The 11,363-nt window shown below is 43.1% G+C and overlaps 1 protein-coding gene across 3 annotated transcripts in view; it reads right to left on the bottom strand.

Annotated features, from left to right (window-relative positions):
* Positions 1-4,874: 4,874 nt before the first annotated feature.
* Ptdss1 (phosphatidylserine synthase 1) overlaps positions 4,875-11,363 on the bottom strand; it is a 55,600-nt gene continuing 49,111 nt past the window's right edge. For all 3 annotated transcript variants that reach the window (XM_038342873.2, XM_038342874.2, XM_038342875.2), the window contains exons 11-13: positions 8,150-8,218; positions 7,114-7,183; positions 4,875-5,917 (exon numbers count right to left, since the gene is read on the bottom strand). In XM_038342873.2, coding sequence (XP_038198801.1) covers positions 5,808-5,917; positions 7,114-7,183; positions 8,150-8,218 — 249 coding nt within the window. In that variant the 3' untranslated portion in view covers positions 4,875-5,807. The remainder of the gene's footprint in view (positions 5,918-7,113; positions 7,184-8,149; positions 8,219-11,363) is intronic.

The following is an 11,363-nucleotide window of genomic DNA, read 5'->3' as shown; positions in this document are numbered from 1 at the left end:
ATCCCAGTCATCCTATTATTGCTGGCCATAGGAATTTGTTATATATAATTTACATTCTTGCCCATACTTACTGTTTTTCAGATGGGAAGGTTTATGGCCTCTCCAGATTGTAAATCACATTCCTACAGGCAGAGGGAGCTAGTAGCAGGAACAAATTGCCTTGGAGGTTGACAGCATACACCAACCCTCCAGAAAAAGAATTCTAATGGAGAGGCAGAACCCTGTGTCTATGGATGGCATCTCAGCCCGCTTCAGGTTATAGGTACAAAGGGACGGAAAAGTTGTGGACAGACCATAATTGCCAGTACCAGTCATTTCCCTTGCGGCCAACATACGAAGAGTGGATTGGAAAATTGGTCATCTCAAATGAAGGCAACCCCAGAGGCCCTGAGATCTGAAAGGAGGAGGGGTACATAGAGTGTGATTCTCCAAATATCTGACTGTCCAGCAGATCTGTGAGCTGATGACGCCGTATAGGAGGGCTGTGGGTAGAGTCCTAAAGCCTCAGTCAGGTGAGTCTTATGTCCAGATATCTGGAAGAAGAGCCTTGGGGCCCTGAATTGACTGAGAGCTCCTTCTTGGCCCAGTGTCTGGGGCAAGTGCTCAACTGCTCCATGCCATCTCTTCGCAGAAGACAGGCAGATACCATTGAACTGACAGGACTCACAGAACATGCCTACCTGTGAAGATCTGGGTCAGCCTTTCCTCGGAATTGGGCTATTACTCTGACACCTGGCAAGTGAAGCAAGCCCTGTGTTATGGAGGCTGCTGGGAAGATGGGGGTTCTGAGAACCACATCCAGAGTTATTTCAGAGGTTCCTAGTGCCTTTGTCTTAAAGACCTGTTCTCTGTAGTGCTATAAAATTTCTCCTGCAGATGATCTAGGTATTTTGGCCAAATTACAGGCAGGACAACAGAATGCTTCCATACTAGAAATGTGTACTGTACCCAACTTGGCCCACTGCCTCTAACAAAAACCTTTGGTCTCACCAGTCTGATTGCTCGATGCCACAGGCCAATGAGGTTTTCTTTCTAGACAGGTACTACTGGGAAAGACTAAGTTCTCTAGTTTACCTTCTCTTAGAGTGGAAATACCTAGATCAGCTGCAGGAGCCCCACAGAGAACAAGTCTTCAAGACAAAGGCACTAGTATATTGTGTGTGCTATACATACAACAATGTAATTTGTTTTATTCTTTTGTTTGAGATTTTAAAAAATCACATTCTTTTAAAGACACACAAACCTCATTTCTTGTGATTTGTGAAGTCACAGAGACTCCTTTATTTAGCATCCAGAAAAGGGAGGGGTGGCTCTCTACCCTGGAACAGGAGTGTCTGACTACTAGGAGAGGGTGTGGTTATCTAGTAGAAAACCTTCCTATTGTCCCAGGATGCTACTCGAGTCCACAATATGCAGACCCTTATAATTTCAATAACATCATAACATTCCAGTACCAAAGAAAACGCAGTAATTAACACATGGTCATATTACAATATATAAGCATGAGTCCAGATATCTAGAGACCCCCAAGCTGGTTGACTCTGCTGGACAGCAATGCTCTTTAGCAAATTCTATTTTCTTCATGATGCTCCTGTCCTTATTAGGCTCTTGGGGGAAGGGAAGTGCTAAGACCTTCTTCTCTGCCTTAAGAGAGCAATCATGCTGGGGGCCTGGAAGTCTCTGCTAGGACTATGAGCAGGAGGCTGGCTCGACACCCACTTTTCTAGCTAGTAAGGGACACTGAACATAAAGACCAGCTTTCAACATGAATACTGAGATACCAGATTACAAAGAGTTGAAAGCTAAACTGAGCCACATGATGTCTTGATGGGACCTGGAACATAGCAAACCTTTGAATAGTATGAAAATGTGGCAAACTATGCCACCTCAGACAGCAGGAAGCTTAAAATTTCTACCAAGCTGGGTGAGGTGGTACATGCCTGTAATCATAGCACTCAGAAGGCTGACATTGGAAGACTTCTGCAAATTCATGGCCAGCTTGGCTACATATAAAACTCTTGGGTTTTTTCCCAATATATCCAACCCATTACAAGAAAAGTGATAGCGGGATAGACAAAGTCACTACTGAAATTTTTAAAGTAGACCAAAGGCATTTTTAGTGGACATCACAGACAAGAAAGATCTTTTACAATTTATCATGCCTACAAACTAAACAGTACAAGTCCAGCTATTTTCCTCTTCTATTGTAGATAATAGTTCCTTTAAATTATTTAGGAAAAGACTATAGGCCATCTGGATAGGAGGAGAGGCAAAAGAGAGCAATGGGCAATATGATCAAAGTACATTGTATACACATATGAAAATGTCATAATGAAACCAAGTATTTTGTACAATAAATATATGCTAACAAATTATGTTCACAGAAGGGCAAAATTAAAAATCCATTTTATTGCATCAAATTCCAAAGTCTGACTAAAAAAAATATTGCAGCCTTTACTTGTGACCATCTTACCATAAGATTTAGAATAAAAGTTACAAAAATCTAGTAATTAGGATGAGCAGTAAGATTGTGGCCCATCAGTATCAGTCATTCCAATACTGACTGCAAAGAACCAAATCTCAAATGTAATCATAGAAATATGCATATGCATAAAGAAAAGAAGTGTTCCACTGGATGATGAGATGCAGGAGCCAGAGGTCTTTTTCCATCACAGAAATAAGAAATATGCAGGTATAATAGTCCACTTGTGGACTTTCTGAATGTTTAAAGTCACACTCACCTGGTAAACACTGTGGTCGGCCCAGTAGTCCTATGAGAGTCACCGAGCACAGCCAATGGATGTTAACACAGTGTTCAGAGGCTGCACTGCAGTCTGCTCCCAAAGGCCCACTTATTTCCTATCTAGTAGTAAGCCTTCTCCTTTCTGCCCAGCTTCCCTACTAGTCACTCTCTGTGAGGACCTCGAAATGCACCGTTTACTCCAAATATTCTAGAAATCCAATTCCAAATGCAGGCCTTAACAAAGCAGGTAACATTTCTCAGAATGCTCTGAGGCAAGTGGCTTCTCAGTGGGGACCAGGAAGGCAGGACTGATGTAACCAATTTTATTTTCTTGGATGAGAACTTGAAGTTCAAGTTCACCACAGAGGCTGTCCTAGTGAAGACTGTCATTTCCCAGATGTTGGGTATCTTCAAAATGCTCAACAGGGCAGTAGTATATCTGAGGATGAGTGGAAGAACAGCTGGCCAAGGCTTCTTAAGGGACAAGAGGGAAGGAAGAGAGGTCTGTAGGGATCAGGATGGTAAAAATGAAAGAGAGTCTGTCACTCAGTACAATGTTAATTAGGGAGAAAGACACACAAAAATTTCCTCCTGCTTTATACCCTCAACAGTGGTATCTTTAAAGACAGCAATCTGCCAAGCAGGTCATGAGGTGACTTAACAGGTACCACTCCCTGAAGGATGCCTCTGGAACATGTATTCTACTTTCATCAACCTGGGATCAATTTCCAGAGATGGGTGGAAATGTAGGCTAGGACCAGTGGTGTGGTGTAGACAAGTAGCAGTAACACAGTCATGGAAAGTGTTGGTTTGGTCATACAGCAGGCTAAGAGCACTTGCTCAAAGAGGAAAAAGAAACTTTGAACTCAATGTGTTTTCCTAGCTGTTTCCTACAAAACCAGAGAGGAGACACTGCCTCATATGTACTTTGGTTCTTGTGCATACCACAGCAATGTCAAATTCACCACCAACTCCACAGGCACTTAACTGTCTGGTTGTAAAAAATGGGCATGTGCCCCTTTGGAGAAGCTGAGCCAACTACTAGTTGAGTCCTACAATACCAGACCAAACTCTCCTGGCAAATGAACTTGGAAACTCAGATACAAATTTTTGGACTCATCAAAATTGCACAGAAACAAAACAAACTCACCTACTTGCAAAGCAAAGTGATGTTTTAAAGTCATACTATGTTTACAAAACCTTGTTAAACGGAATGCAAGAAAGCCAAAGCTCGGCAGCAGAGCTCTTGTCTAGCACACAGGAGGCCCTGGGATCAATTCCAGAACTGTGAAAACAAGGGATGGGGGAGGACAGGTAGTATATGCAGCATGCAATGCTTTGTCCCACTTGAAACACATTCATGGGATGCGGTGAGGAAGCTGAGAGTTATCGCCTGCCCTGGACTGCCAGTGTGGGCCAGTTGCTGCTGATGTTCTTCTCAGGACATGTTTGGCTGAAGAGGTAAGTCTGTGGGTAACTCTAAATCAAGTGGTCACCCAGAGCACTGACTTTGACCCTGCCCGTTCATGATTCATTCAACCCTTTCATCAGGGAATTCTTTTTTTAAAAGAAGGAAACTCTCCTGGAAGATGGACTTGGAAACCCTTGTAGATTCTGTGACATGCCACAGAATCTGTAAGACAGATACAAATTTTTGGACCTGCTCCTCTAGCAGGGTCGCTTTTGTACACTCGGGCTGGACAAACAGTGTTTGGAATGGAACAGAACAGGTTCCAATCCGAAGCTCAGTCTCCAGTGCAAGTAGTCAGCCTAACTTTTAAAGTTCAAAACTTTCCTTTAAGAGGGGCAAAGACACAAAAATCATTGTGCTCTGGGAAATAAGGGAAAGGGCTAGCAAGTCTGTATCTGTGCAGGCCACTTGTCTGAGAAAGAAAATCCGACTTAATAAGCATGAACATGAGACAGAAATGGCTACACTTCCTGTTCCTCTGGAACATTCAGACTAGGACATATACTTATAAGCCCTTTTAAAATATTGTTTCTTTTTCTTTTCAACCTACAAAACACACACATATTTATTATCCCAAAGTCAATTGTAAAATATGAGATTGCTTATAAACAGTTGAAAGCTCAAAAAGGTATGAAGAAATGCCATTTTAAGAGACAGATATTTGAGAAGTTTTTCATGTGAATTGATTTATTTAAAACAAGGATCCAGGGTGGGAGAATGTTCTAGAAGAGCATGGCACAGATGAAGTTAATTAATACTCACTAGCACCTCACATGAGACAGAAAGACAAAGTAGGCAACACACCACGGAAAGAAAACCAAGCACACGGGGAAAGGCACCTGGCAGGAGAGGAGCCACAGTGCCCCAGCTCCTCTAGCAGGGTCGCTTTTGTACACTCGGGCTGGACAAACAGTGTTTGGAATGGAACAGAACAGGTTCCAATCCGAAGCTCAAGTTCCAGTGCAAGCAGTCAGCCTCCTTCAAACTTAGACTGCTGTCATGTGGCTAGGGACTGAGGATGCTAAGCAGGGACACAAAAGCTTTCCCCACCCTTTCTCTAGAAGGAACCCTAATCTCAGTAGTGGATTCTGGAAGCTTTTAAGCATTCTAACTTGAAACATGAAATAAAAGATAAAAAAGCAAAATGAACTTAATCAGTCAAATGGAAAGGCAGATTCATAAAAATAAAACCCAGTGAGCAGTTCATTAACTAGTTGGTTAAGTCGGCATCTGAACGAAGTTATTTATACAGCGTCCACAAGACACATGAGCATAGAGCCATTGCTGGCAACCAGGAGCAAACAGCTATCCTGTCCTCCCAGCACACTGTATAGAGATCAGCAACCACACGGCATGTGCTGAAGTTAGAAGACACCTCCTGTAGGCAAAGTACCCCAAGCCATGGCCAGTCTAATGTGTGTTCAGGGCAATGGGAGACAAGACTTACACTCTCAAATCATGATCCCCAAAGTCCCTTCTGTTCCTTCTGTAAGTTCTGTACATTTTGATCTCCACATAGGAAGGTCTGAGTGTGTTTTGTTGCCCTCTCATGTCTAGGCACTCTCTGGAACATCTGAGATTAACTAGATTCCTTCATTTCTTTCCAACTCCATTGGTGACTTTGGACTTGGAATGCCGGTTCCTTCTTCGGGAAGAATGGCTTTCATTGTTGCTTGAATGCTTGGGTGGGCTGTCTTCAGAACCTGTCCAAAGGAAGCCAACACACCATCACTAAGGACGTCTGCGTTTTGCTGCTGGTTCCTGGGATCTGTGGTTCTCCCTTCTAGCTTTCCCTAGCCTGCTGTCTAGAAGCCAGCTCTTACCCAACACTTGCTCTCCCTCTAGTGGCCTCATCAATGAATTAACTGCCCTCCTCCCTGTAAGACCTGGGTCCTGAAAATTTTTATTCTGGCAATATGTAAAATAGACTGGACACAGTAGTCATGAGGACCAGAATTGAGCGTACAAATGAAACCCCAAACAGGGACAATTGTAAAAGCTCAGCAACATCAGTATTCATCTTATGCTTACAAGAACAGTACAGATTCCCCAGGTTGTACACACTGAATTGTTAAACAGGCTTTGTAAGCTCTCAGTCGGAAAAGATTCTTGACTTCATTAAATTAAAATTATTAGCAGAGATATCAACATCTTTACAGGTCAGGTACCTGCTGCTTGTGAGTGACAGCCTGAGGTGACATTGTAACACAGAGTTGACTCTTTCCTCTGGTAGAGCCTGTGGCTAAGACTAACTGCCCTCTGCCCTCTCCCCCAGAGTTATGGTTCAGTTCCATGAGAAATATTTACCAAAGACAGCCACTTATTCCCACCATTCCCCAAAGGCCCAGAGTCTTGTCTGCATTTGTCACACTACAAACTTTTCTGAATCTGAACTGTTATTCTTTTCTTTCTTTCTTTTTTTTTAAAACCGTTCTTCATAAGCAGTATATCTTCCACTCATGAATTCTTTCTACTGGAGAACCAGAAGTGCCCAGGGCTGATACGTAATTGGATGGAACCAGATAAGGTCAGTCTGAAAGGCCCTCTCTCAGGGGCACATAGCCCTCTCTAAGCATTTTCACTTACTTTGAAAGCAGAGGGAGAGAGAGAGAGAGAGAGAGAGAGAGAGAGAGAGAGAGAGAGAGAGAGAGAAAGAGAGAGCACTCCCATTATGGGGCTCGAAGTCCCCTGCCTTCCTGCCTGAGGAAAGCAGAACCCAGTGTGGAAACTCATCTCACAAAGCAAGCATCTCGACAGAGTCTGTGAAAACTGTGTTTCTTAGTAAGTGGCAGTCCTCATTGAAGTTCAGGAGATGAATACTGACCCCAAATCTCCACAGTAAGTTTGTGGGTACAGATGACTCAATAACGCTTTAAATAATGGGCAAGATAGTTGTTACCTTTTGAGCCTTTCCCATGATGCCAGGAGATCTCTGGACTGTAAGTACCATCTTCACACTCTGAGTAGGTCTAGAGAGAGACACAGGCTTAGTGAGTAAACTTTAGGTCAGTCCTGAGAGGAATGGCAGGATGAAAAAAAAAGTGAACCCTGGCTGAGTGTGACAAAGATTCATCCTGTATTTCTCAGCTAGAAAACCACACAGAAGCAACCTTCTAGAGAGCATTAGCTCTGAGGGTGAGATACAGTATGGGCAAGGCCCTGGGTTTGACCATGATAACACGTACATATACAGACATCCAAGCTCAAAGTTATGAATAAAGAATTATGGCATTATCTTTATTTAAACAAAGAGAGGGCTGGAGAGATAGCTAAGTCAGTAAAGTGCTTTCTGTAAAAGTCTGACACCTAAGTTCAATCTCTAGAACACAAATTACAAAGCCTGGCAGAGTGTTTCATGCTTATTATAATTAGTGAAAGGAACTAAAAAGAAGTGGACAAGTGCACAGAGAGAAATGACATCTGATGATGTCTGACGTTAGCCTGTGGCCTCCACAAAACATCTCCCCGACCTACATCCTCCTGAACACATGAATAAGCCCACACACCAACAACCAACACATGCACCCCAAATACAATAATCCCCAGGACTACTCTGGTGCTAAAACTCACTCAAATCATTCTCTACTTTGACTGTAAGGAGCAGGCAGTGCAGGTGGGGAGCCTGGACTGGGACATATAAAAAAGGCCTGAAATGGCAAAAGAGCCAGAATATAAGACAACCTCGAGAACGGGTTCAGGGGTTTCTCATTTCTACATGTGTTTTAGCTAATTTTTAAAATTTGATTTAAATAACTAAGATTTAAACACCTTGCAATAGGAGGATAAAAATACTGATCAGGCAAGGCAGCTACAAGCAAGCACAGCTGTGTAGCAAGGGCACATTCTGACATGTTAAGTTTCTATATGGCAGGACTGAGTGCCTGGGCTACCCGGTGGGTCTTTTAAATGAAAGTCAAGTCTTTTTCCTCCTCTACCTTTTCCCGGTGGCCATAGTGCTCTGCATACCAAACCATGCCGTACAGACACAGGAACGTGGTGAAGGCCTGGAAGAGAGAAAAACGCAATGCCCCTTTATAAATAACAGTGCACATACTTCACTTTCCAGAAATTGAGTTTCTGGAAGAATCCAGAGGATCGCTCAGTGCCTTTCTGCCATCTGTCTTCAGGCTGGATGTGGCAGCGATGAGACTGAGAAGGGCAGGAACAGGCCTGGTGGGCTGGGGTTGGGCAGGCCACACCTACTCCATTGGTAAGACGGGCTATGATGAGACTTCTGGATGGGAAAGCCTCATTCAGCCTCATCATAACAAGCCCTGGGAAGGCATCCTGGCTTTCTGGTGCCAGTTTCCTCACCCTGACCCCTGTTGCTTTTGCTTTTGTAGATAGGAAAACAAAGAGACTGAAAATACTCTGTAACAGCCTGAGTGAGAAGAGTGGCGACCCAGGAGCCAGGCATCTCTACCTCCACCTTGACTGTTCACCAAGCCAGTGCTACACCCTAGAAAAACGCCAGCGCAAGAACGAAAGCACAGATGATTGGCCCCCTGAATGCCGTTTCGCATCCGCAGAGTCATCAAACTGGTTCAGAAATATTCTGAGAAAATAAAATGTATTTGCACCAAACATAAAGGTTTTTAAATACTCATCATCATTCCCAAAAAACAAGTTACACAGTATTTATGTTTTATCTATGTATGATTTAAACGTTATAGGAAGACATGCATACACTTTGCAAACACAATGGCATTGAGAATGTAGGAATTAATAGCTACTGGATTTGTGTATCCCAAGGGTGGGGGCATGGAATTGAGATATTAAGAATCCAAATTTTCAAAATGTGTCAAAAAAACTAAGTTTAGGAAAAGTCTTTGGCTGCCCAGACTGAGTAGCGAAGGACAAAGGGGACAAGAGGGTCAGCAGAAAATGGGTATGAGGCGGGCAAGGAGGGACCGGAAAGAGAAAGTGAAGAAAACAAAAGCAACCAAACAGAAACAGCCTGCTCTCCAGAACACTTATACTCAGCCATTCCTAATGCCCAGAGAGATCACACTATTTCCTATGGACACTCGGATACGCTGTTAGCTATCACCTCATCTCAACCAAGGGGACAGGTCTGAAATCACGGCAGGACCTTCTTTCCCTAGGAAAATAATTTTAGTTCTTTCTGGGAATCAAGAGCTTTAGATCTAGAAGGGCACTTCAGAGATTCTTAATCTTCCCACATTAACAAAAACGGGGGAAAAAAAAGCTCAGAGAGGTGAATGCCTTCCAGGGACTCTGGTGATCTGGGGAAAAGCTGGAGTAAGAACATAGATTTCTTGATAGACCAAGTCCAAGTTTTAAAGATATAATTGATCTAATAAGATACTATTTTTATGTTTTACATCTTTCTACTGCGATCCCTCCATGGAGCTCCTCCATCCTCTGAGGAAAACAAGGCATCAGAGAGCATCAGACGCCAGCCTCACCCACCCTGAAAGGGCACAGAATGGTACATGAAAAGCAGACAAGCAAGAGCAGCAGAATTGTAACCCTATCCCCTATTGACTGGAGCCTAAGCTCTGGCCCATTCCTTCATGTCCTCAACATTTGCTAAGTCTCTGAAGTCAGTATTCTCCTAAAAACCCAAAAGAAAGGCATCTCAGTGCTTCGGTTGGCTATGTGAGGCATGGTGACTGAGAGCACAAAACCCAGTCCACATGCAAACTATCAGATCTCTACATGATGAGTTTTAAAGAGAAGTTCACATTCCCTCACAACAAAAACTATGCACTGAATGAATATACTGCAGTTACAAAATGTGAAAACTTCTTAAAAAAATTTATTTATTTATTTATTTATTTATTTATTTATTTATTTATTATACAATATTCTGTCTGTGTGTATGCCTGCAGGCCAGAAGAGGGCACCAGACCCCATTACAGATGGTTGTGAGCCACCATGTGGTTGCTGGGAATTTAACTCAGTACCTTTGGAAGAGCAGGCAATGCTCTTAACCTCTGAGCCATCTCTCCAGCCCAATGTAAACAACTTCTAACCTCAACATATTCTAATACTTGTCCAAATTTTCTAACATACACCAACATTAAATTTGCCATTTCTCATGGAAGGGAAAGAATAGCAACAAGCAGAAATGTACAACCACGTGTGAACCTCCATTGTGTTAGGACTTTTACAAGGGCACAACAGGATGTCCCAAGCTTCACACTGGGAGAGGGAGTTTAGGCAATTCTTCCTAAAGAACTGGCTGTAGAATGAGCCTGGAAGACAGCAACACCTACACTGGCCTGCTATTGCACATTCTGACCACCAGAGGGCAGGCGTGCAAACTCTTGAGTTTCTTATCTCCAAGCTTGTGCCTTCAAGCTGCAGCTGGGGCTTTCTCCAACCAGAAACAGCAGACGGAACTGGTTCTGCAGGACCAGGTAAAAACAGGCAGGTGGCAAAGGAAAGGTGCCATTTTCATGATCACCACACGAAGGGCCTAATGTGGTTGCCAAATCTACCACTTCACCTAGTACAAGAGGCCCATATTCTACTTGGTTCAGGACACAAAAGCTTATCATTTATGGGTTTGCATACCTGTGGAAATGTAGGCAAGTACCCATTTAAAATGTCAAGATCTGGATTTAAAATAGTAATTGCACAGATTTTGTTTAAAGAGGGATGAGGGAGAATAGAAAACTCTGTGAGTCTGTGCCCGTGGATGCAGCATTAGTGAGCATGCAGAATCCAGTTTGGCTTTACAATATGGTATGAACATTAAAATATATGATGATTATTCAACAGCTTCATTAGCCAGCACATGAGTTGCTGGCTTCCACATTAATCTCAAATTCTGTGTGTGGTGCCTTGCCAAGCAGAGGAAAGAATTAGGGCCTTTGTTTCTTGAGTACTATGGTAGCCACAGTGTAACCTACTGCTCTCTTATTGAATAACAATTGTCTCACTTCTGAGAGGGAGAAGTAAAGGCCTTGGTATGAAAAGTCTTGGAATCTTATTTCCATTCTTTTTGATCGTGAAACATGCAAGGCAGTGGAACTTGCTGTGTTTTGGGTCTTTAATGTCCCCTAGAGGTCCATGTTAGCCTTGACTCACAGCTTGCTGCAAGTGGTAGGAACCTCTAAACGGCAGAGCACAGGAGGTCTTAAGTCACAGAGGGCTACCCTTAAAGATGCTGATGAATCT

The sequence above is a fragment of the Arvicola amphibius genome, chromosome 9 (assembly GCF_903992535.2).
Source record: "Arvicola amphibius chromosome 9, mArvAmp1.2, whole genome shotgun sequence".
Lineage (NCBI taxonomy): Eukaryota > Metazoa > Chordata > Mammalia > Rodentia > Cricetidae > Arvicola > Arvicola amphibius.
The sequence above is the reverse complement of the archived record's forward strand: the minus strand, read 5'-3'. Positions and strand labels throughout refer to the sequence as shown.